This window comes from Penicillium chermesinum (assembly GCF_028974085.1).
Source record: "Penicillium chermesinum strain IBT 19713 chromosome Unknown utg000008l:1.0-1752722.0:1.0-1753981.0, whole genome shotgun sequence".
In the NCBI taxonomy this organism is placed as follows: Eukaryota; Fungi; Ascomycota; class Eurotiomycetes; order Eurotiales; family Aspergillaceae; genus Penicillium; species Penicillium chermesinum.
The window spans coordinates 1,317,710-1,342,114 of NW_026695318.1; the positions used below are offsets into that span (position 1 = coordinate 1,317,710).

General features: G+C 51.1%; 11 protein-coding genes across 11 annotated transcripts; 5 read left to right on the top strand and 6 right to left on the bottom strand.

Annotated features, from left to right (window-relative positions):
- Window positions 1-1,255: 1,255 nt before the first annotated feature.
- N7468_010296 (putative C6 finger domain protein) lies at window positions 1,256-3,775 on the top strand (the record flags this gene model as incomplete). The annotated part of the gene is made up of 3 exons (XM_058479591.1): window positions 1,256-2,260; window positions 2,425-2,817; window positions 2,951-3,775. 3 exons carry the CDS (start codon window positions 1,256-1,258, stop codon window positions 3,773-3,775), a joined length of 2,223 nt encoding a protein of 740 aa, XP_058326159.1.
- A 479-nt stretch (window positions 3,776-4,254) lies between these two features.
- N7468_010297 (uncharacterized protein) lies at window positions 4,255-6,250 on the bottom strand (the record flags this gene model as incomplete). Its single annotated transcript, XM_058479592.1, has 4 exons — window positions 4,255-5,355; window positions 5,411-5,501; window positions 5,570-6,020; window positions 6,082-6,250. The coding sequence occupies 4 exons, from the start codon at window positions 6,248-6,250 to the stop codon at window positions 4,255-4,257; spliced, it is 1,812 nt and encodes a 603-aa protein (XP_058326160.1).
- Window positions 6,251-7,124: 874 nt separating this feature from the next.
- On the top strand, window positions 7,125-7,900 carry N7468_010298 (spliceosome assembly protein PRP11; the record flags this gene model as incomplete). The annotated part of the gene is made up of 2 exons (XM_058479593.1): window positions 7,125-7,136; window positions 7,208-7,900. 2 exons carry the CDS (start codon window positions 7,125-7,127, stop codon window positions 7,898-7,900), a joined length of 705 nt encoding a protein of 234 aa, XP_058326161.1.
- Window positions 7,901-8,526: 626 nt separating this feature from the next.
- N7468_010299 (serine/threonine protein kinase CBK1) lies at window positions 8,527-10,968 on the bottom strand (the record flags this gene model as incomplete). The annotated part of the gene is made up of 4 exons (XM_058479594.1): window positions 8,527-9,316; window positions 9,395-9,898; window positions 9,971-10,509; window positions 10,957-10,968. The coding sequence occupies 4 exons, from the start codon at window positions 10,966-10,968 to the stop codon at window positions 8,527-8,529; spliced, it is 1,845 nt and encodes a 614-aa protein (XP_058326162.1).
- Window positions 10,969-11,363: 395 nt separating this feature from the next.
- On the top strand, window positions 11,364-12,888 carry N7468_010300 (Tim22-complex subunit TIM54; the record flags this gene model as incomplete). The annotated part of the gene is made up of 2 exons (XM_058479595.1): window positions 11,364-11,451; window positions 11,510-12,888. 2 exons carry the CDS (start codon window positions 11,364-11,366, stop codon window positions 12,886-12,888), a joined length of 1,467 nt encoding a protein of 488 aa, XP_058326163.1.
- A 534-nt stretch (window positions 12,889-13,422) lies between these two features.
- Window positions 13,423-16,044, bottom strand: N7468_010301 (peptide alpha-N-acetyltransferase complex A subunit NAT1; the record flags this gene model as incomplete). The annotated part of the gene is made up of 4 exons (XM_058479596.1): window positions 13,423-13,877; window positions 13,934-15,077; window positions 15,136-15,899; window positions 15,963-16,044. The coding sequence occupies 4 exons, from the start codon at window positions 16,042-16,044 to the stop codon at window positions 13,423-13,425; spliced, it is 2,445 nt and encodes an 814-aa protein (XP_058326164.1).
- Window positions 16,045-16,408: 364 nt separating this feature from the next.
- N7468_010302 (MIX23 family protein) lies at window positions 16,409-17,053 on the bottom strand (the record flags this gene model as incomplete). Its single annotated transcript, XM_058479597.1, has 2 exons — window positions 16,409-16,917; window positions 16,981-17,053. 2 exons carry the CDS (start codon window positions 17,051-17,053, stop codon window positions 16,409-16,411), a joined length of 582 nt encoding a protein of 193 aa, XP_058326165.1.
- Window positions 17,054-17,822: 769 nt separating this feature from the next.
- Window positions 17,823-19,686, top strand: nar1 (iron-sulfur cluster assembly protein NAR1; the record flags this gene model as incomplete). The annotated part of the gene is made up of 3 exons (XM_058479598.1): window positions 17,823-17,927; window positions 17,979-18,791; window positions 18,853-19,686. 3 exons carry the CDS (start codon window positions 17,823-17,825, stop codon window positions 19,684-19,686), a joined length of 1,752 nt encoding a protein of 583 aa, XP_058326166.1.
- A 982-nt stretch (window positions 19,687-20,668) lies between these two features.
- Window positions 20,669-21,115, bottom strand: N7468_010304 (uncharacterized protein; the record flags this gene model as incomplete). The annotated part of the gene is made up of 1 exon (XM_058479599.1): window positions 20,669-21,115. One exon carries the CDS (start codon window positions 21,113-21,115, stop codon window positions 20,669-20,671), a length of 447 nt encoding a protein of 148 aa, XP_058326167.1.
- On the bottom strand, window positions 21,084-22,373 carry N7468_010305 (OSTA/TMEM184 family protein; the record flags this gene model as incomplete). Its single annotated transcript, XM_058479600.1, has 5 exons — window positions 21,084-21,404; window positions 21,464-21,613; window positions 21,668-21,793; window positions 21,852-22,104; window positions 22,159-22,373. The coding sequence occupies 5 exons, from the start codon at window positions 22,371-22,373 to the stop codon at window positions 21,084-21,086; spliced, it is 1,065 nt and encodes a 354-aa protein (XP_058326168.1).
- Window positions 22,374-23,685: 1,312 nt separating this feature from the next.
- Window positions 23,686-24,375, top strand: N7468_010306 (ATP-dependent rRNA helicase RRP3; the record flags this gene model as incomplete). The annotated part of the gene is made up of 1 exon (XM_058479601.1): window positions 23,686-24,375. One exon carries the CDS (start codon window positions 23,686-23,688, stop codon window positions 24,373-24,375), a length of 690 nt encoding a protein of 229 aa, XP_058326169.1.
- Window positions 24,376-24,405: the final 30 nt, after the last annotated feature.

Below are 24,405 nucleotides of genomic sequence, written 5' to 3' on the forward strand. Positions count from 1 at the left end.
TCGAGGCGTTCAAAATTTTACCTTACGATTGATGACTTTGAATGAGATCTCGATTGGATTACCTCCAAGCGCTAATAAGTAATCGCGACGAGAGACTCTACTAGTTTAAGCACTATGGATGGTGGTTGGATCCTATTGCATATAGCAACATTCGTCGCATGTTGTAATTTGTGTGAAAATCCCGGACGAAAGCCTAGTGCTAGATTGTGAAATATAGAGTTAGCTCATATTTTTATCCATGGTGGTGCTAAATGAATAGCATTGCTGTATAGACTTGCCACCCCAGTAATTTTTTTTTTCTGGAGCGGAGTCCGACTCGTGGATCGCCGGAAAAGAAAGCTCCTTTGGTTCATTCTCCAACTTCGCGCAGTTCACCTTGAGCGGCCACCGATCCAAAATCCCCCACAATCCACCAGGGTTCCTCGGTAACTCGTGCTCCTATCCATCTACCCACGTCTCTCAGCCTTCATTTTTGGTAAGTGCATCTATTTTGAAGCAATCCTCCCGTCTACAGCCCGATGAACCTGCGTTCCCCTCTGGTGTCGCATTTCTTTCCTGCACGCCCAAACGCCCGAGATGCCCGTCTCCGAGAGCGTGCGACCGAGTTTTCTCTACAGCGGAGGCTATTGAGTTCCTCAATGCGCCTAATAAGTCTGGCTCTGCTTGAAAGCGCGGTCGCCAGCGGGGCGAAGCAGCTTACGGGCCAAAAGAGAGGTGATGGGATAACAAAACCTCAAAACCCCTCATTCGAAACAGAAGCCGTTGGATTTTGTTTCCTCGAGACACCCTGCTTGATTGATTAGGTCTTCTCTCTCGGCTTCGCATCTTTTGAGGCGCGCCTGGCGTCTTGAAAAGTGCAATTGCTCTCCGCAGTGTTGTTTCTCAAAGCGCCAGTCGCATGTCATATGTCACGCTTCATTCCACGACGTCTCGGCATTAGGGCCGTATTGTGTACTTTCATACTGGTTCGGGGAAGCAGCCAGACTGTGTTTTTATTATGTTTGGCATTATTGCATGGTGGGAAGTGAGAGGCTTCAGCTAACGTCTTTTTCTTCAGCAGCAGGGAATAAATGATTTGCCAGTCCAACCTCGATCAATTCGGTGTGTTACCTCTTCTAAGCAACAAACCTCACAACCTTTGACGCCCCGATTCGGCCATCTTCATACTTGTCCAGGGTGTCATCTTCTATTCTGCGGGCATTGACCCTGCGCTTCGATTGAAATAGCACAATTTCAGAAGGCTACAGTCGCCATTATGGCAGAATCCGCGGACACTCCGTCTGCCGAGACAGTGAAAGCCCCGACCGAGGCGAATGGGGTTGCATCTCAAACCCCGGCAACTATGGAAGGGTCGTTGGATCAAAGCAATTCAGTGCCAGAGGCCGGCCCCGATACCTCAGCATCATCCAGCGAAAGCAAACTCGAAACCGTGGAGCCAACGACCAATTTAGACCAACCAGATATTGCCAGCGCCCATGATAGACCCAAAGAAGCCACGACAACGAACCCCATTGAGCCTACAATAGAATCCACGCTTCCCGAGATGGACTCTACCATCCAAGCAATGCACACCTCTCAATCGCTACTGGATGCCAACTTGACCTCGTTCGATTCAGCCCTGCCATCCATTGGTTCCTCGGCCGCGCCAGACCACTCACTTCCGGCGATCGATACGACCTTGCCTTCATTCGATTCTTCGCTGCCTGCGATTGGCACGGACATCCCGACAATGGACGACCACCATACCTTCGATGATAGCCATTTTGACGCGCATGATTCTCAGACCGGGTCTGCTGAACCGCACAACGGTCACTCTCTGAATGGCTCTACTCATTACGATGCGCCGTCCAACGGGGACTTTCATTATGCGCAATCTGACGGGCAACAGCCACCTACCCAAGCCCAATCTCAACATCAGTTCCAAGCTACCCCTCAACCTCAACCTCCGCAAAACTATCAACCGCAGAATCAGGATATGTATCACAACCCAGGCTTCTCGACGGTAAATGCAAATACCAACAATGGCCAGGGGCAACCTGGGCAAATACCACAAGCCCCAATTGGATCGCCCATGCCTCCGATGTCTTCGGTGAGCCAGTATATGGCTGGGTATCCGTCGCAATCGGGGATAGATTCGAATGGTATGCGCTATCCGTTACCAGGGGACCCGAACAAAATGTTGTCCAGTGCAAGGCATAAGAAAGAAGTGAAGCGGCGTACAAAAACCGGATGTTTGACTTGTCAAAAAAGACGAATTAAGGTACGTTTGGAGAAAACAATCCCTTCATTGCGCGGAGGGGCGGAGCTCGCTTGTGCCCGCAGACCCCGCCATCGTCTATTTTGCTCCCGCCTAAGCCCACCGCCCTTCTCTCACGTCCTTCCTGATAAGATACTAATTTTTTCTTTTTCTTTTTTTTTCTCTAGTGTGACGAAGGCCATCCAGTCTGCAGAAATTGTGTCAAGAGCAAACGCGACTGCTTAGGGTATGACCCTGTTTTCCGTCCCTCAGCATCCACACCTTCCGCTATTCAACCTGCTCCAAATAATCCTCCGCCTTCCCTTGTTGTTAATCCTCAAGGACCCCTTCCACCAGCTGCGCCCTCATATCCTTCTGCCCCTCCTGGGTACATGCCAGCTTCCTCACAACCCTTTGCGCCTTCTCTTCATTCCGAGTCTCCGGGCGCTTCCACCGATCAATTCGATCCTGCGTCGTCGGTCGATCGTTCAGTGGGCCCAAACAGCACTCAAGCTTCGATCAATATGCAAGCACCCACAGATCCATTGCAACAAGGCTCTGAGCAGCCCTACAAAGGTATTGTTCTCACCCGGACGGCTATTTTTGCGCCCTCCGACCTTTCTTCGAAAGGTATTATATTTGTTAAAGAAAATGGAACTAACATTTTGTCGTTCTAGCTAAAGCTCTTCATGTCAACGATTTGATCAATCTAAGAGGCATTGCTCCCCTGCTCCCCATCCCATCGGAGCTTTACCCAACGGCCGTCTCGAAGAAATACAAGCTGTTTTCCTTGCGACCTACGCTCCTGCGATTGACAAGCTTTTGGAAGTACGATGGTATTCCGAGAAAGCTCTGCACGTCCTGATGGCAGACGAGCAGCTTATGGCAGACTATTCGGCTTTGATTCAAGCATTCAATGACTGGAATCTTCAAGATGGAAATACTCTGGCCCGATTGGAAAGTTTCGAAGCATCTATTATCTGGCGAAGCATGGCGTTATGTCGACAAGCACAAAATGCAGAAACTGGGCAAGCAGGGTCGGATTGGAATCTCCTCGTCACATGTGCCCGCCTGAACGCAATTGAAGCTCTCCTGACTTGGAACCACCTGGAACAAAACTCCTTGTCACGACCTCTTGGAATGGATGCCGCTTCTCCACCGACCCCACCTGATCAATTCATGCAACGACAGCTGGATTTCTGGAGCGAAATCGGCCAATTTCTCACTCTTCATGACAATGAAGCTAGCTCGGCCAAGGAAATTGATGATACACTGGGACGGTCTCGCACATTGCTGGATACGTACGAGAACCGGGATATCATTTACTCCATGGCTATTGCGCGCCACCTCGGCCAGAGACGTACCGACTTTCCTAATAATCTGCCCAAGATTGGGTACACCAACGAGAAGGAAGCGGGGACGAAGCTTCTGGTTGCTCACAAGTTCATCGAGGAAGAAGCTGCAGGCAAGGGAACGACCCAAATCTACAAGCGGATTTGCTGCATGGCTGTTCGCTCGTGGTGGATTGCTCGCGAATAAAAGTTCGGCATCGAATCTCGTGATCTTATTTCTCCAGGCTTCCAACCTATGCATACCCATAGGGTTTCCTAGGGGTCCTCCACGGCCCACTGTTACAAAAGCATTTATCTGGCGTTCGGAAGGCGGTTCAGTGACTTTATTTTTTGATCTTTCATATCCCCACGGGTCCACCGGGCAGCGAGCGAGGACAACGACACGGTGTTTGCGGCCTTTTATTCCTTCCAGTTTCTCCGGACGAGCCCTTGGATTTTTTTTTTCTTCCTTCTCTGTAACTTTGTGCATACACCTCACGTCTCTTTTCTTCGGGACGATTCATACCCCATGGGTCCATAGTATTCAATGGGCCAACTTTTTGCAAGTTGATAGTCGAAGACAGTCTAAGATAAATCAAAGATCAACCTTCTTCCATATCCACATGACCTCTAGGGCTAAAAGATCCTGGGGCCTGGTTCGTAATGTAGTTCTATTTACCGGGAAATCTAGTATCGGTCCACGCGGATCTTCACTTCGCCCATCTCACCCTGGAACAGATATCCAATATCTCGCAACGAGTCCACGAGCTCCACCTCCCGCCTCACAAACCGACTCGCATTACTCTGTTCTAATGATGCGTCTTGTTCATTTCGAGACATTTCATCCTCGCTATCATCCGCCCAGTCCGCCTCGTCAACAGTCTGCTTCGCCACCGGATCCCACTCGTCCGTCTCCCAGACCAGCTTGAATGAAAATGGCTTGAGATCACAGGTCCGGGCGGCAATCGCTTTGACTTGGTACGTATTGAAAGAGTTCGGCACTTCCTTCACTCGCACCGGGCCGGAACCATCAGAGACTCGGAACGCCATCTTGACTAGACGTGCCGCAACGGAGCGCGGATGGACGGCCCTCTGGCCCGATCCATCGCTAACAAGAGCTCTTGTGATCGCCGGCTCACCGTAGATCTCACAAAGCTCTCCATAGCGGGGATGTGTCGCTATGATTCGCGAGAGCTCTCCTTCCGAAGCGGCGGAGAGCTCCTTGCCGATGAGGGAGAGATAATACATTTCCGCATTGGAGCGATCTTGGGGTGAGATCTTACTGTAGTTGAGAACCTGAAGGCTCGGCGGGAAGCGAGATAGAGTAAGCATGAATGCTTCGTCGACGGTCATGGGCTTCGCGGCGCTCATAGAAGCTGTGGCTGCTGCGACGGATGGTGGGAGAGGTGATTGGTCGTAAATGGGGTTGCCGGAGATACGGAGGGTCTTGAGGCCTGGGAAGATGGTGCGCATCCTGTTGAGGAAGGACCAGGATGAGATATTGTTCCGGGAGAGGTCGAGAGACTGCAGAGTCGCTGGGAATTGGAAGTCAAGTGTTTCTTCAGTTGGATCATCGCTAATGGCGAAGATGTTGTTTCCGCGGAGGGAGAGATGCTCCAGATCCGGTAGCTTGGATAGTTCACGGAGTGATGATATTGAGGTGATCTCATTGTTTTCGAGAGTCAATGAAACAAGTGAACATGTAGGTGCACAGGCAATGCTGGTAAGCTGATTGGCGGAAGCTGTGAGGGAGGTGAGTGCAGGGAAACGAGTTGATGCCTCTGCGATCTAAAGGATATCTTGATGAGTAGGGTTGTCTTTGACATCTCATGGAGCAGCTCACCTCTTCCCATGACAGTAAAGTCTCGTCCAGATGCAGCTCCGAGACACCTTCAAAGGCAAAGCCGTCTTCTAACGGTTGGAAACGGTTGCCGCTGTATCGAATTAGTACTCAAGTATCACCGAGATAAGTTACCTCTGTGGGGTCAAAGGGTAGACTCACTTCAAACGAAGCCTTTTCAGGCTTTTCAGCTGGTTGCAAATTTGCCAAGCATCTCGCCAACGGCTCAGAAGATTCCGACTAAGATCCAACTCAATTATCTTTGGGCAGGTCGTTGCGATTTTTGAAGCTGCTGACAGAACCTGATCTTCAGGCTGCTCATAGCTAGAAAGTACACCTGCAATGCGGAGCCCGTCTAATAGCACAATGCGGAGCTCCTCTAGCTCGGCGAGTTGCTTGCGGATTTTATCGAAGCCGACCTCTTCGACGACTTTACCGCTGATTTGGATAGATTTGGAGCCGGGGCCTGCATTCGAAGAGACATCTGCCTTATGTCGCTGCTCAAACTCTGAAGCGTACTTTTCATGAATACCCTCGAGGAAGCTCCGCGGGGGATCTGATGGCCTGGAGGGGCGAACAAAAGACCCCGCTGTGTCGCTGTAGCTGTTCTTGCCTAGTGACAGTATTAGCTGGTGTTCTACTCTAGGAAGAAGAATGGCAGCCATAGTCCCTACATGTAAAATATCGAACTCCTTTATGCTCTCCTGAATGCTTGCCTCGAGTTGGGTCGTCCCATTCGACGCCCAGCCAGTCGCCGGATGTGCCCTGGACTCCGCCCACATAGCGAATTGTGCACAGGTGACCGTCAAAGGACCGGCGCTGGCCTACCGCGCCCAAACTCATTGGCACAGTGATAAGGAAAAGATCTTGTTTTTATGGCGATTTAAGAAAAGAGTCAAGAGACCCCGTTGTGCCAAACCCCCGATTACATAACCCCGCGTTCGAGGCCCAGGCTCGCCTGCATGAGATCCATGATCCATCAAGTTTGGGTTAACAGCTAATGACATGGAGGAAATGGGGAAGCTCAATTAGCATTAACATCAAACGTAAGGAAAGGAAAAATGGATTCATCTTATTAGAGTCTTGTCCAGTTTCTCAACCTGGATGTCGCGGCTACACGGCTTAAGGTCAAGTGATTGTGGAAGGAGAAGAAAGATGGGAAGGAAAGTTTACAGTATCTGGGGGGGGGAAGCTTATGGGCATTTAGTCTGGTTGATTTTGCTCTATGTTAGTGTTCCTTTTCGAAATTGGGTGGTAGAATTTGGAACTAGCTGGAATGACTACTGGTAAACCTCAGTCGAAGGTTACATTGCTAGTAGCAGGTGCATCTCCAGAACGCAAAAGTCGCTATATTATCACAAACTTTGGATCAGGGAAGGGGGAGTTATCACTGAAACGCATTAAAGAACAGAAATTCTATGCGCGGGGGGTTTAGCGGGCCTCGGGGATATCAATGATCAGATATGAGCTATTAGACGGGTCATTCCAAGGTAAATATAAGGAAGTTTGCAAGAACCAAAGTGCAACTATTCCTACTGATGGCAAATTCATGATATGTGTCTATCTTGTTTCTTTGAGCACTGCACACGCGAGTTGTAGTTAATGTATACATCATGTATCACGTGCCTATATAATGCCGGCAGTGGCCGCCTTTGCCGTTATCATGACCGCCACGAAGATTTGTATCTTTCTCAATCAACCACAAATCGTCTGCATTATGGATTACCAGGTATGAGAAAACCGCGTACTTTGGATTATTGTATTATGTCGACCATTTCATTTTGACTAACAGTTTATCAGAATCGTGCAGGCTCCAAATTCGGTGGCGGCGGTGTCGCGGACCGCTCCGCAACGAACGCTGACCGTCGCGAGCGACTGCGCAAGCTCGCCCTCGAATCAATCGATCTCGACAAAGACCCCTACTTCTTCAAGAACCACGTTGGAAGCTTCGAGTGCCGCCTCTGCTTAACCGTTCATCAAAACGACGGCTCCTACCTCGCTCACACCCAGGGCCGCAAGCACCAAACGAACCTAGCTCGCCGAGCTGCCCGCGAGGAGCGCGAAGGCAAACAAGACCCGTCTTCGCTCCCAGGTGCCTACGGCGTACAGGTCAAGAAACAGACGATCAAGATCGGCCGCCCCGGATACAAAGTCACCAAGATCCGCGACCCCCTCACCCACCAGACCGGACTGCTCTTCCAGATCTTTACCCACGAGATCACCCCCGGTGTCACCCCCCGCGTTCGCTTCATGTCCGCATTTGAGCAGAAGTTGGAGACGCCGGATAAGGACTACCAGTACCTGATTTTTGCGGCGGAGCCGTACCAATCTTTCGCATTCAAGCTGCAGTCCAAGGAAATTGATCGACGTGATGGCCAGTATTGGACATGGTTTGACGAGGATAGCAAGAATTTCTGGCTGCAGATTATGTTCAAGACTGAGCGCGAGGAGCGTTTCACTGGTGTACCTGGCTTGGCTCCTCTGCGGACCTGAAGGTTAGGTCATCTTATGCTTTTATTCTTCTATTTTTTGTGTTTCTTTGATATCCGATCTCTTACAACAAAATGGGATGCCAGCCGTGGGATGGAGTTACGGAGTTTAGGAATTTGCTCATGAACCCTTCAAGTTCACCCCTTCAGCGATACCTTGCTTTTGCAAATCAAATTACACTCCAATTTTGTCTAGTTCCAAGGCTGTATATCTATTCAAAACCTCCGAAGGAGAGTCCAGTAACGAGGGCTACCAATTTCAATATCATGAAGAGAAATCTTTTTTGAATTGTGAAGTATGGGATGCAGATAAAAAAAGACCTCGCATGCAAATATCTGGAACTTGACCCCCGTCAAGGGAGCCCACAGGACGTAAACCATCACCATCATGTAAAGCGTTGAATATCAACAGCTAAAAACCAGGAGACCGCGCTTAGGGTCATGATTCGGGGGAAAAATGGCGCTTGATATGCTGAATGACTATTCGTGTCGACAGATCAAAACATTCTGAATGTCAAAACAGGCGAAACAACGGACAGGAGGAAGCAGCAAGCCCTGCCTGCTTTCTTCGAATTTTCTCCAACGTTCGATCGACCCATTGAGAGTTTAAGAACAAAGTAGGAGAGTAATCTAGCTTCCCTGGAAAGCGTTGAAAGCCTTGTATGTGTATCCGATGAAGGGGAGAGACATCTCAGCCTCCTGAGAATCCGGCATAGCACGAGCCTGCGCACGGTGAATAGCGCTGGTGTCCTCTTGCGGGATCTCGTCAATGGGGAAATACGACACATCGATGTTGGAGCTGAGGCGGGGCTCGAACGGCGCACGAATTTTGCGCAGCTGCTCCCATACAACGCCGCGGAAAAAGGGATGGTTCTTGATCTGGGTTGCTCCTCCGTGCTGGCCACCCTCGCTACCAATACGGTGCTCGGGGTCGCACAAGAAGCTTCGGATCAAGGACTCGGAGTCATGTGAAAGCACCATCTCGTCGGGGAAATAGAGGCACTCCCGCCAGTTCACGATCTTCCGGTAGGTATCGGTGGTATCCTCGGCACAGAATGGAGGCCAGCCAACAAGACATTCGAACATGATAGCACCAACGGACCACCAATCACAGAGGTAGGTGTAACCTTGGCCGTTGAAGATTTCGGGGGCAATGTAATCTGGGGTTCCGACAGTGGAGTACGCCATAGCACGTCGAGACTTTCGCCACGTGTTGATCTGTCCACGGTTGGAAACAGTCAAGTTGATAGCATCGTTGAAGTAGCCGGAGTTACGGTTGCGATCTTTCGATGTGGAATTCTTCAGAAGATTCTGGTAGTAGGCGTTATCGTGAGTCTTCTTGCCACCGGTAGAAAGACCAAAGTCCGTAAGCTTCACGTGCCCGCCGCGGTCTAGAAGAATGTTGTCGGGCTTGATGTCACTAAACGAGGGAATTAGTAGGAGCCCTATTGGAATAGTTTCTGGGTTGTCCCCAGGGAATGGGCGACGTGTTACATACCGATGAAGGAAGCCAAGTTTGTGAACTGCCTCGATCGCCATCACGACCTCGGCCATGTAGAATCGAGTGATATCTTCCGAGAAGATTTCATACTTGATCAGCATGGTCATCAAATCACCACCGGGCAAGAACTCCATAAGCAAGTACAAGTAAGCCGAGTCTTGGAATGAAGCGTGCAGCTTCACCAACCAAGGGTTGTCCTTCGAGTCCGCTAGGATGTCACGTTCTGCACGAACGTGTGCTAGCTGGTCTTTCTTGAACATCTCAGTCTTGATGAGAGACTTCAGAGCGTAGATCTTGCCATCGGTCTTGCGCTGCACCAGTTTCACCTCACCGAACGCACCCTTACCAATGATCTTGATGGTTTGGAAGTTCTGTGGGGTTTCCTTAGTACGAAGGAATCGAAGGAAATCTGACTCTCGCTTGGAGATCGTTTCGGCATCCTGGCGTTTCTTCTCGGCTGGCACGTTCGGGTCTCGGAGGGTCTTATCAAGGTCCACCGATCTATACAGAAAAAGTGTTAGTATGAAAAGGTGGTAAGGCGGGTTAGAGAATAATTCCCCACGCAATACATACCGCATATTACGATCCCGGGCTCGCTCAATGTTCTCATGGAAGAACACAGTGACCAACTCCTTTGCTGCCTTGCCCCGTTTGTGCACGTTCTCCGAGTAACGGTCTGGGAAGCGCTGCAGCTCTTCATTCTCCGCCGGCGGGCGAGGGCTGCGAGGCACAGGAGGGGCTAAATGCGCTGCTTGAGCCTGGCCCTGAGCGGGGGATCCACCAGCAGTACGGGGTCGCTGAGCGGGCGAATTTGTCCGATTGAAGAAGCCTCCGCGGTTGGCGTTCAGATCCTGATTAGAAAATTGTTGGATCAGGCCATTAGTACCATCGTTGGCATAACCCATGCGGGTTTGATAGGCGGGCTGAGGGGACTGCAGGCCCTGTTGCTGAGCATACTGCTGTTGTTGTGCGTATTGCTGCTGGGGAGATAACGGGTTGGGAACAAAGTAGCCAGGCGCATATGCTGGGTTCGAGGGATCAATGTACTCTGACTGCCCCTGGTTTTGATAGATGGGTTGGGGGAATGCGGAGGGGGTAGCGGATAGGCGCGGCTGTTTGCCGCGTTGTAGTTGCGGTCATTGTACCCGTAATTCATGTGCTGGCGGTTATTATTAGGGTCCATGATGATGGTACGCCCGACTCCCAGAAATTGAGGGCGATGAAGAGACTGGGCAAAGGTTGAGGGGGTGGGGTGGAGAGTGTGGGAAAGGAGAAGGCGGGGAGTTTTTGAAAGGAGCGGTGGCTCAGGAGAAGCAAGTCCCCGACTAAACATTTAACGCCCCCCTGGATATGTTTCGCCTAGGCGAGCCAACCAGTGAAAGATCTCTATTTTTCTCGCGTCCTATCACGTTCCTCAGCCTATTGCTGGTCTGTCTGGCTGCGTCCCAGAGCAACTATTCTTGCCGCTTTACTTTCTGGCGCTTTCGAAATCCCAGCCCGAGGGCGCATAGATGTGATGGGTCGGGGCGTCGGGCGATTGGAGACACGTACAGACGAACCCCCTCAGCCATTACGAGGGGAGAGGGGGCAGCCCGACATTGGGTAAGACGAAAGTTTGGATGCATTCCAATCGACATAGTTGTAATACTCAACGAGATCTCGTACTGTCAGTTTTTAGTTTGAGCAGGTATGGGCGAAATGGGCGAAATGGCTAAATAAAAGCCAGCCACCTGATTGTTTCAAATCTCCGCGGGATGATGGAAAGTCCAGCAGGAGCTCCGTAAACCCCCAGACGAATCTTGGACTCCAGAAATCGACCAAGTTACTCAAATATAGAAAGAGCGAGCATTCCTACTATGAAGTGGCACGTGATACGGATCAACTCCCGCGCCGGGACTCGGGCAACTTTTTTTCGAGCTCGAATCGCTTCGACAGCAAGAGCTCAGCTGCCCATTAAGGAAAGACAATGGCAGACTCATCCGGCTCTGCGCCCTCGGGGGCTACCAAGCCCCAGGCGCCCCCGAAACCACCCAACCCGGTGTTCAAGATGATGGGTATGTTTTCCTTTGCGCGCCAGCTTGAGGGCAGACCGCTAACATCGGCGCTCTATAGGACTCCCGAACATGCGCTTCAAACTTCCCTCGCGCAACTGGATGATCTTCCTTACCATCACAGGCTCCTTTGCCGGCGCCATCTGGTATGATCGAAGGGAGAAACGCCGTGCGCAGCAGAAGTGGTGTGAACTTGTATCCCATCTGCAAGATGAGCCATTGCCCGTTGAAGAGATGCGCCGCAAATTGACGGTTTATTTATCGGCACCCCCAGGAGATGGCCTACGCACTGCTCGCGAGCATTTCAAGGCATATGTCAAGCCAATTTTGACCGCGGCGGCCTTGGATTACACGGTGGTCGAAGGGCGACGCGAGGGTGATGTGCGCGCGAGCACAGCGGAAAGCATTCGGAAGTTCAGAAGAAGGGCTGGTGAGCCAAGTTCAGCACCTGAAGAAGAGGGCGTCGAGGCAGCGATTCTGGCTACTCGGCAGCACATCGGTGTCCGCGATGAGCCCGGCCCCAAGGGTGACTTGGTGATTGGCCGTCATACCTGGAGGGAGTATATCCGTGGCTTGCATGAGGGTTGGTTAGGCCCAATGGATGCGCCAGCTCCTCCAACTGAACCTACACCCGAGGTCGTGGCAGAGGAGACGTTGAAAGACGTCGCGTCTGGCGACGTCCCAGCCGAGGTGCAAAGCAACCCTGACAACTCGCCCCAAGAAAAGCAGGATGAGGCTCCCAAAGAGGATAAGAAAGAAGAAGAGAAACCCGCAAAGCCTGTGGGCCCAACTCCTGCCTACATTAGTCCTGTTGATTATGCCTCCGCTCAACTTCCTCGCTCAATTCCCCAGTCCTTCGAAGCTTCTGTTCCCGTCGAATTCCCTCACATCCTCGGCTTCTTGAACACCCCTATCCGACTATACCGTTACCTCAACCAGCGATACGTTGCCGACAGTATTGGGCGCGAGGTCGCCGCTCTTATTCTTGCCAACCGCACTCGCCCTTACCGCGACGGGTCGTCTGGTGCCGACTCTCAGTGGACTGGAGCCGATGCTAACCTGACACCTTTAGGAGATGACTCCGCCTCAGGCTTCGAACGAAGCAACTTCGAGCAGTCCGCTGTCCTAGAAGAAGAAGAGAAGGACTGGCACAAGTCTGTCTATAAGCGTGAGGAAGGCGATGAGCGGGAACGCGTTTGGCTGGACGATATTGTGATTGATCCCCGTATTGCCTCGCGCATGAAGCTCGCCGTGTTGGACCCGGAGGATGAGGCCCGCTCCAAGCGACTCGCCGAAGAGGAGGAGTACATCTTGGGCCGGGAACGGCCACCACCTGTCTCGTTCTGGCAGAACTTGTGGATCAAGTACGGCAATGGGGAAGACGAGGAGACTCGCCGCAGGAAGCCTATTTATGGGAACATTGATGAAGAGGATGCATAGAGTTCTTGGTCTGCAAAGATCTACCCACGATCCCTGTGCTATGTAATAGAAGGTCGTGCTTTGTTTCTATTTCGTTTCTGGCATGGGTGTCATCCAATTGCATATCCACTCTCCTCGGCTTGTATATTAGTGGCGCATTTCATTTACTGGAGTTATGTACATTGGCAACATCACAATCTAGATATTTGACCGATTGACGTAACTTGAACTATTATTACTCCTAGGATGTCTTACTGGATCTACGGATGTAGTTATTTTTGATGTATCAATGCTTTTTGTACATTCGTATAGTCTTCATCTTTTTAGCTTTTTTTTTTCTTTGGGTGCCAGCAGGGACATGTAGCGTGGTACTGACTGTCACCTCTCCAGGCCCACCTAGCGTAACCACAGACTCCCTTCTATACTAGTAAGTGGCCCTTTGAACAAGCGCTTGCAGGCAGCGGCTAAGAAGCCTCCTTTGCAAACATCTAACCAATATGTAGCCAGGCACATAATTATGGAACTAGACAGCGGTACACATGAGTTGAGAGCTGCTCAGTTCAGCTGGAAGGCGGAAGCCTCGGGCCACTTCTTGCTGGCCTTTTCAGCAAAGGCGGTCTTATCACTTCCCCATTCGCCCAGGAGATCCAGGCCCGACACGGCGTCGTCAAAGGAGATCTTGAGCGCGTCAAGAGAGGCGACAAGATCTTTCTCACACTGGGCCTTGGATTCTTTGTCGAGGAGCTGACGGACAGTCAGTGCGGCCTGAACGTGCGATGCACTATCCTTGTTGGCAGAGAGGTAAGACTCGTTCCACTGTGTGAGGTCCTGAGACTTGGGAAGGAGCTTCTCAAATTCAGGGTTTACAACCTCGGCAACCTGAGGAGCGAGGGGTTCGGCGAGAGAATCAAGAGCTTTGCGGAACTGCAGTAGTTGCACGTGGAGGGTAGGGTTTGAGGGATCAATAGCATGGGCAGCGGACAGACACTTCAGGGCAAGGGCATGTTTACCTAGAGCAACAGTTAGCGTTTCCGATCTTCATTTCTGGCGTTCACAGCGAATTTACCCCTTCGGAGATACACTTCAAAACCAAGAGTCTGGGCTTCGATGTTCTTTGGGGTGAGCTCCAGCAAAGGAGTCAGGAACTTCATTACATCCTTCAAAGGCTCCTTGGTCTGGACCAAGGTGTTCCCTAGAGGATCTTGGTCCTCCTTCTTGACTTCTCCATCGACAGTGCTCTTCGCATTCGCGGCCGCAGCCTTGCGTGCCTCACGCTTATCGGCCTCGATTTTTTCGAGCCGCTGTTGCTCCTTCTTAGCCTTCTTAAGGGCCTTCTTCCTTTCAGCATCATCTGTAATCTCAGTGCCATTTGCGCCGCTAGTGATTGGTCCATGGACGAGATCGGGCTCGTCGTGAAGAAGCAGATAAGCCTTGATGGCAGAGGTAGCAATTCTGGCGTAGAAGGGGTGTTCACGCAAACGATCTTCCCAACGGACCATATCCACATAAGCTCTGATCATACCCTTGCGCAGAGAGAATCCGTGGAAATCGAACTGATCCTCTTGCCATGTATCAAAGATGTTGTAGACTCCGTGAATACGCTTGAGTGCAAGTCCAAGCTTCTTCTGGCGCAGATAGGCTTCGGCATCCTCTGTCAGATACCACACGCACTGCATCTCATGCAGGTCACCCATAGCCCCACCAACAGTCTCGTTGCGAGTAAACTTGCTCATAAGATCGAGAGCCTTGTCGTTCTCATTATTACGAAGCTGGTATTTCGCAGCCTTAGAATTGATGTATCGGTCCTTCTCGTCCAGCAACCGGGCCTTCTCCATTTCCTCCGCAGCCTTGGCTGGGTTTCCGTAGTGCTTCCAGATGCGTGCTTTGGTCAGTTGGTACTCCACAGACTTTGGAAAGAGAGCGATAGCCTTGTCTGCGTATTCAGTGGCCTTGGCGAGGTCACGGCTGAGGCGGTAGTTGTAGTGTTGGGCGAGAAAGTAGTAGGATGAGGCGAGAAATTCATTTTCTGAATCGGACGACCCATTAGCCTGTGCAGCCTTGCCAGAGACATACCCTTCGACCAGGGCCTGAACCGTATCGCGCTTGGCAGGATCATCGTAGAGAGACTTAATGTTAGCAAACAGTGAGGGTACGCCCTTCTTGAGCATGCGCTGCAGATAGGCGTCGACCGCCTGCTTGAAATCATCGCCCTCGAGGAAATCTAGAGGGATACGACGGGCAGCGTCGCCGCGGGGGGTATTTCTCCACCCATTCATCGTATAGAGCCTTCAGGGCGTTGTGATCGCTTTCGGCGATGCCCTTTGCGAGGATCAAGCCATTGTAATAGACAGAGTTTTCAGGGTTACGCTCCAACAGTGCTGTGTATGCCTCAGCCGCTTCCTCCTTGCGATCCAGGCGAAGGAGATAATCGGCCTTCATCTCCATAACCGCAAGCACATCAGTACATCTGTAACCGACTTTTTCGAGATGCTCCAGCGCTCGCGCTAGATCCCCTGACTCCGCAATAATGGTGTTTTTGTACAGTGTCGCCTCTGAATGCTCCATGTCCGCCACTGGTGGGGTGCCCTTCAGCGTATCTTCGAATGTTGTCAAAATCTTCTCAGCCTCCTCCAGATCTCCTGATAGGTGGTGAGCGATCGCAAGGGCTGTCCAGTTCTGACGGAAGTTCGGGCGAGCCTGCAACATAGCTGAGCGGCTCTGGATGTAGCCCTGGTAGTCGCGCATCTGCATCTGCAGCAAAGCTAGATCCCGCTGGATAGGTCCAGAGTCAGGCTCGATTCGCAGGGCAAAGCGGTACGCCTTGATGGCCTCCTCATAGTTTTTCTCTTGGCGGTATAGAAGGCCGTAGACGTGCCAGGTGATGTGTGACTTCATGTCGTGTCGTAGGGCCTCCTTCGCAAGGGCGAAAGCCTCCTCCGACTGCCCCAGGTGGCTCATGATAAGAGCCTTCATCGCCTCGGTATCGCCATGGTTGGGGTTCTTCTTTAGAACCTGGTCTGCCGTTTTAATGCCTGTTGCGATGCAGGTGGGATTAGCTCAAGATCTTCGGGTGCATCAGGGGGAGCCGGGTCAACCTTTCTTGTACTGCTTCAGCTCAAAGTTGCGGACCACTTGACGAAACAAGGCATGGTCCTTGGGGCTCAATTGCTGCGGCATGATGGCGATGGGGAGAAATTGAGTTGTGGGAGGGAGGTTTCAATGTGTGCGGGGCGCGACTTCTCCGAGTCCGATCTTGGCAGAATCAACGCACTGATAAGGGACCGATAAAGTATTGCACAGCAGCACCGCCATTGGCGCAATAGCACTTGTGCAGAAATGGATTTACATGTTTTTCTGTAGCTTCTGAAATGTACACGGACAGTTTACTATATACTTGCTGGGAGAGTTTTGTCATGCTATGACAGGCCATTAATAGTACAGTTCAAATGACTGTCCCGATGCTGCTGCTTGAGGGACCGACATTGAAATATCAAACAAGACCATGCAGCCATACGCAATGGCCATTCTGTATATATATGTATCACTGCTGCTTGCGGCGCCAGTCGTCTAAGGCCTCCTCCCATGATGAAAAGGACCCTCCGCACCTCTCATTCACGATGCTCCAGGTCCGTGCCCGGATGATTCCTTCTACAGAGCGTTGGTTGCGTATCAAACTGGCCAGAGACTCCGTCCTAGCTTCTTGTGGGAAGAAACGAGCAGAATATGGATCTAGTCGCTCGTCCACAACTCGCTCCCGGTCTCGTGCAGATTCGGTTTGTCGCAGCACCAAGTCCGGATCCTCGGGATCAGGGCTGGTGGCTACCCCGGCACAATAATTTAATACATCCGAGCGCGTCTGCCATGATGTAAATAGCACATTATCTTTGAATTCCCGGCATGCTTCTTCGTCGATGCTCCTTTGGCTTTTCGAATGGGTTTGTCGCATGGCTGTGGAGGATGGATCAAATCCGTTGCGGGCCGGTGTGAACAAAGCATTTAGGTTTTGGGTAATCGAGTCATCGATAGTCGATCGAGATAGCCGAAGAAAGTCTGGGGGAAATGTATCAGCACCAATTTATGAGGTACCAAAGGAACCATGATCGTCGTGCACACCTTGAAGCAGTCTTTCATCGAAGCAGAACTTAGGCGTCAGTGCCGGGGCCTGCGTAGAAGAGGCCTGTGCCATGTTCTCCCTTGGTCCCTCCTTGACCCTCTCGCTGTTTTTGGCCCAGAAAAGATCCAGCTTGATTATGAACGAGACTCGGCAACGGAATGCGTTTCGGACACAAGAAGGTGCAGTCGTTCACAATGTCTTGCCGTGAGCAAGACTGATATGGTATCGACCGAAGGAAGGCTTCCGCAATGGTGGTTGATTGTCTAACTACTCGAAGTAGAAGCTCCTGAAAAGATGTTACGTGACTTGGAATCGCCGCAACGCATGTCATTTTAGCTTAATCGGGGATAGCTCCTCAATGATCATGTGACAGTATTCCAGTTCATACTTGCATCGAGTTTCTCAAGTCATGTACCACTTGAAAGCTTGAAAGAAGATTGCCTGTATTGATTTAAAGAAATATTCTGAATATCTAAAAACAAAAAGAAAAGTAAAAAAAAGTAACAAGAAGTTTGAAATCTTGCAAAGTCAAAAAGCCAAAGCCCATCCAATCTATAGAGAGCAAGGGTTCGTCGCCGCCATCTGACTGGCCGCTTTCGAAGCGGTCAACGCTTATCGCAGGCCGATATCGCCACCGATGACAAACCCGCCGCGCTCGTTGGTTACTTTTTCGAGATAATTTATCTTCACTAAGTTCCGCTTTCTATTCTTCTTCAGACTTTTGATCCAGATCGAACATCTTCGAACTTTGCTCTACCATTGTACAACTGCAGTTCCCTCAAAGCGCAGCTCTCTATCTCCTGTGCGGGGCTCCTGTGTTCGAACTCGACACCCCGCCACCATGAGCGCCATTTTGTCTGCGGACGACCTGAACGATTTCATTTCTCCAGGCGTGGCATGCATCAAGCCCGTGGAAAGCCTTCCGCAAAAGAGCACCAAAAATGAGGTATGGAGCTCTGGTATCATTGCTTGTAACTTTCGCTCATATATTCTTTAGAACCCATACGAAGTAACAACTGAGGACAAAGTCGAGCCCGAAAACCTACCTCCTGCGCAAATATCTTTGACCGACTGTCTTGCCTGTTCTGGATGTGTCACATCAGCAGAAGCGGTCTTAATTTCCCTCCAGTCGCATACCGAAGTCTTGAACACCCTCGACGCATCTCCGGAGATCCCATTAATAAACTCGGCGCAGGGTACAGTTCTAAGAGATCCAAACGAAGTACCCGGCGGGAAGGTCTTTGTGGCCAGTGTAAGCCCGCAAGTGAGGGCAAGCCTGGCCGCTACATACGGAATATCGGAGAAACATGCAGGGTACATGATTGATCAGTTCTTGCGCGGGCCGAATGGGTTGCGCAGCGGTGGCCAGCATCGAAATGGCTTTACTTGGGTCGTTGATACCAATGTCATGCGCGAGGCTGTCTTAGTTCTCACTGCCGATGAAGTTTCCGAATCTCTTGCTTCAGATGGTGCCACTACGAGCAGCGGCGGTCCGAATGAGATACCCAAGCGGCCAATTCTATCATCCGCATGCCCTGGATGGATATGCTATGCAGAGAAGACTCATCCGTTTGTCCTGCCGCATCTTTCTCGCCTTAAGTCCCCTCAGGCTTTATCGGGGACATTTTTGAAGACTGTCTTGAGCAAATCGCTTGGGATCCCACCTTCACAGATCTGGCACTTGGCCGTCATGCCATGTTTTGACAAGAAGCTCGAGGCAAGCCGCGAGGAGCTGACAGATATCGCTTGGCGAGAGCGAGATGTCTCCAACGGCACAGAAAAAATTCAAACTGTGCGCGACGTGGACTGTGTGATCACGAGCCGCGAACTTCTCTCTCCTCGCAGACTCAAGAGGCCTTTCACTCCCCCAGTTACCCCTTCAGCCACTAGATTCAACCTATAATCCTTCGTTCCCACATCAAACTCTCGACTCCTTCATCTCTTTCAAGCAATCCCCGGCCGAACAGTCTCTCGCAACAGGAACATCCGGCGGATACCTCCACCACGTGCTCATGACCTTTCAAGCCCGAAACCCCGGAAGCGAGATCATCACCAACAGAGGCCGCAATTCCGATGTCGTTGAGTACATCCTCATGTCCAAGGAAGGCCAGCAGATCCTCAAGGCAGCCCGATACTACGGTTTCCGGAACATCCAGAACCTAGTCCGGAAGCTGAAGCCCGCTCGAACTTCCCGCATGCCCGGCGCAAAGCCCGCGGTCAGCAGACGGCCAGTCGCATCTCGTAATGCAGCATCGGGCGGCACGGGATCCGATTACGCGTACGTGGAGGTCATGGCATGCCCAGGCGGCTGCACCAACGGTGGAGGCCAGATCCGGATCGAAGACGCGAGGGTTATCGCTAGCTCGTCGCTGCCAGCAGATTTGACCGTCCCGTCTGAATCCTCGAAGCCGTCTCCTCATGAACAGAGGGCGTGGCTTGCGCGGGTGGATGAGGCGTACTTTTCGATGGAATCTGATTCGGAGCCTGAGTCTGAGGCTTCGCTCAAGCTTCCCTCTGTGGAGAACAAAGAAGCTCGTATCCAGGACGGTCTGCGCAACTGGTCTCAGTTTACGGGTATCCCTCTGGCTAAGTTGGTGTACACCACGTATCGCAAGGTCGAAAGCGATGTGGGGAAAGATCCTAGTGCGGATGTTGATACGACGCGGGTGGTGGAACTCGCTGGGAAGATCGGTGGTGGATGGTGATTTTTCTTTTTCCTTACTGCATTTTGAATTATCATTGCATGGCGGCAGCATTTTTGAAGTCTTCGGTTGCATATTTCAGGGGTATATACCATTTTTGGAGGGGTTTCATTGCAGGGGCTCTTCTATCTTTGTTCTTAGATCAATGACAACTACATTTCTGATCCTTAATCCAAGCGTTGACTTCCCCAGTTTGTCCAATGTAGAACTTGAAGGATGAAATTCCATTGGCTTTTCCGTCGATGGGGGGGGGTTTCGCCAATTGCTAAATTTCCAAACTCAGTGATTCAAGACCTAACGAGTGGTGTCGATTACCAGGAGGCCTAGACCTCCTCCGATCGAGAATACGTATATCTGACGCTTTCAAGTTCAAGTTGGGCATCCGCATGGATCCCGAGTCGGGGTGCAGGGGTAACCAGACCGGCGATTGTATATGTGATGAAAGCTGCCCGACGAGAACACCACCAAAGCGCACTATTTCAGGAAGTGATGGCCAAATACAAATGACACCACAGTAATCAGATTTCACCGTTAAAGGTTTACAGATAGGGGTTAAGTCGAACTGCATACCGTGATTAGAAAGGATCGCCAGGCTGTGGCTGTGACTATTGGGCCCTCAAATACGAATCACGACGTGCAAGGGTGTTTCGCGCTTTGGGGCCGCCCCAGCACGCGATTACGAGCCCCTGTCTCCCAAGTTTCGGAGTGATATTCACGAAACAAATGCGGCGTTTTACCCTCCCAGATCAAGAATCTCTAATAGCTTTGTTTTTTTTTTTTGTTTTCATCTTATTTGTTGACGACCCCATTCCATATGGCATTTAAACTGCCCTCCGTTGAAAAAAGCGGAAGAGAATATGCAAAAGTCATTCATAAGGGACCACATGTAACTATATTTATAACGCTTGATATGTTCCTCCAGGCAATGTCCGTCATAACGCGCTGAAAAAGCAGGCAAGAATCCAAAGGGTATCAATAAGTGAGCTTAGAATTGCCGTTGATCATGGTATCCTTGGTGGGGCTGATCGTAGCGTTGTGTTTGGTGGGGGGCATCATAAGTATACCCTTGGCTGGGTTGTTCGTAGCCATAACCCGGATTGGGCTGATCATAGGCATTGCCCTGACTGTAGCCATAACTGCCATGGGGCTGACTATAGCCTACAGTGTGGTCATACGGCTGTGCGGCTGGCGCGTTGTGAGACGGGTAAGTGGTGACAGGCGGATACTCGGCCAAGGGCGATGCTTGGTCGCTCGTAGCCGCGGCAGGGTGGGCGTCTTGGGTAGAGGGATTGTCACCCGCGCCGGTGTATGCAGTCTGTTCCATGGGAATCTCGGTGGAATCTTCGTAGGTCTGCTTTCGGATCCTCACGTCGCGGAGCATGCGCGTTACAGCGTATCCGTCACTGATAAATTCGAATGGATTGCAGAACATGATCCAGGCATTGATTCCCAAAGGGCCCCCCCTGGTAGGATCCGTGCTGGTAGCGTTTGCGGGCCTGCTCGACGGGAAAGCCTTCGTTGGAGTCGGGACGCTCCAGCTTGAGGTCGGGGTGTTCGTGGATTTTGTACGGTTTCGTGTCGTAGGCAAAATGCATGAGGATGGAGAATGGGACCATCTGCAAGCAAATGATCAGGTTGGGTAGCCCGATCTTGATATCGGCATAACTGATGGTCTTGGTGGGGTAAAGAACCTTCGTTGCTTCGAGAACCATGAAGGCGATCTGGAGTTTAGGGTTAGACAACCTATTCGTTTATACCGGCCGTCCGAGATGCACCTTACCTGCTCGATAAAGATCAGGCCGACCATAAGCTTGAAGGCTAATAGTTTCAACAAAGGCTTCGCCTCTTTGCAGTATGCCTTGGTGTTTGTGTAGAAGCGGAAGATCGCATTAATAGCGAACGACACGGAGAGGTTTTGGAACACTTCAATCTATTGGTGAGGTCAGCTCATGCAGATGCTTGGGACTGTATTTGTCGGACTTACCCAAATGTGCCCATACTTGGGAGAATTCGAGTCAAGGCAATAGACATTCAACGACTGCGTCACACAGGCAGCAATAGCGCAAATAAAGACCACTAGCGGGTACTGGACCACACTGTAGTAGGTAAGCTGGTCGAAAAGTTAGACATTGCATGGATTGAATCATGGCTTGAGGGGAAATAGTCACCTTGAACCAAGACAGCCCCTCTCTGTATTTCCCCTTCTTGAAGCTCTTGGGCACCTTGAGCGATGTGAAAAAGTCGATCTTGTCTTGGTCGCGTGGCGCCAGGAAGTCGACGCAAAGCATGAGATAGGCGTAGAGAGCAATTGCTTGGAAGACTTCGACCCATCCGGTCATGTAGACATAAGTGCCGGGCCAAACAATAGCGATGAAGGAGAGAATTGAGTATGCCGGCAGCATGTGAGCAATTCGCATAATCCTGCACGTTGTTAGCGGACCTGACCAGAGTCTCTTGGAAGCGTAGATCTCCTACTTCGACTGCTCGTTCGGGTTACTGAATCTGAGTGCGTGCATAGCCATCAGACCATACATCAACACACAGGTGACAGCGGTACACGACCCCGACAGAATGATGTTGAAGTGATGGAAACTCAGGTTTCCGACGAAAGGCTCATTACTCTCAGTCTTTAAAATGACTTGACTGCATGATGCGCCGCTGTTGTACGCACGGGAGCTTAGAAAACCCATGTTTCCGAGTATATGCCAGCGCAAAAAGCACTCGCGCACACCAAAAGAGACTACGGCTTGTGAGAGATCGAACAGAATCAACAGCGGACCCCAAGAAGAGAATGGGCAGGCTATTTTAACCCCAATCCTTTGCCCCCGTAATTTTCAAGGGGTCGAAAACCCAAAGCGCCAAACCAGTAGGCGCCAAAGGAGACCCATGCGCTAAGACGTCGATCTATGGCTGGCTTGCCCCACCAGAAGCTTGTGTCCAAGCCAAGTCTGTGACGGCACAGCCCTGCGGCCCCTGCCACAGCCCTTCAAATTGGGGCCATATGCGAACAAAGAATCACATTTTGGTAGCCAACCAAGTGGCTCGAATTCAGCAGGGAGTCGAACACTAGCGAGAAATAGGTAGCAGCGTAACAGCCCGCGTTGGTACGCGTAAATGTGATTGGAATTGGTGTCGACCCGGTCTGCCCCCTCAATATTCACTCATGTCTTGCTAAGGCCCCCGGGTCAGCCCCCGGGTCAGCCCCCGGGTCAACCCCCGGGTCAACCCCATGCTAAAGAATTTTCGCTGTGTAAGCTCGTCTTTCAAGAAGTTCGATCCCTTCCAAGTCTTGCGAAAGTGTACGGAGCATGGAAACGGGGAGGGGAGAGTAGGCAGACGCGCCGTAGGTCGCGTTCACAGTACTCTAAACCGGCGCAGATATGGAGCACGAGTTAGCTTAAGGCGCGCCACTGCACATGTTGGCATAGCTGTGTGACTGGGTGGCGCAGTCCCTGCTAACACTAGACGGTGACCAAATTCAGGCTCCCACACCATGTACTGCTGCACGGGTCGGAGAGCATGTGGACTTTAGGGAACCTGGTCGACTTCAAAGACTTCACCGATCCCTCAACGAACTTCGCGAGGCTATACGTGTGCCAAGATCGCGACAATTGGTCGACGAACGCTCATTATGTCGAGGCTTGGTTGATTCCCGGGGTCTTATCAATGCCGCTGATGTCAGGTTGCACCACAGACTGGCACTGAAACCTCGGAAGCATTACTGGCCTCTAGCCTGAGAACATCAATAGAATATCGGGCCTCGATCCAGGAGTCGGGAAACCCTGGAACCATGAACGTCAATGACCTGATCGCCATGTCATCTCAGCGAAACCCCCATTCCATCTTTGCTTCATCATGATTGTCACGGCCAGGCAGGGGGAAAAGAAAAAGAACGATAATCGACAGCAACTGTTTTCAACACTTCCCGAGCCTCCTTCTGCTTGCCTCACTTTCCAAAGTAAAAGGCCATTTGACACCACTTTACTGGCTCACACCTTGTAAATGGATGAAAGCTATTCTGACTATTCTGACGAGACGGAATCGACAGTATTGTCAAAATGGGAGGACATACCTGATGACGAGAATGGGGTAGCGACAGTGACAGGCGCGTCTTACAGAATCAACGACGACCCCGGCTCGCCCCGCGGCCACGCCTACATATGCCACGACCAGCGCTTTCTATCCGTCTCAGCCCACCTAAAAGATTATTATCTTTTTCATTTATTGAATTGTTATGGTGACGAGACGGGTATTATCTTGGTGCGGATGATAGAAGATACGCAGCGTCTCAATCTTCTACTACAAAACCTGGGCTTTTCTCCCACTCCGATCGATAACTCGCTTCCCCAAAGAACGCACCTCGCATTTGTGAAAGCATTCCACTCGAAGAAACCGGCTCTCCTCATCACAACTCACGCTGTCGCCAATGAGCTCAAAATTCCGCCAGTCAATTTCATGATCTATTACGATATTCCTCCGGATCGACTGACATATAAGGATCAGACATCGGAAAGGGTGGATTTGGAAAAAGGCAAAGTCTTCTCATTGGTTGCTTCTAATGAGATGAAACTATGGAATCGCATTATTCGTGACCAGGGCTGTGTACCTCAGCTTCCACTCGACAAGGATGAAGTGCTACGCTTTGCGGACGAAGTCAAGACTGCGCAGAAGTTGGCCGCCCGTGATCCGTAGTGCTGGCAGTTAGATGGGCTGGTCGAGACC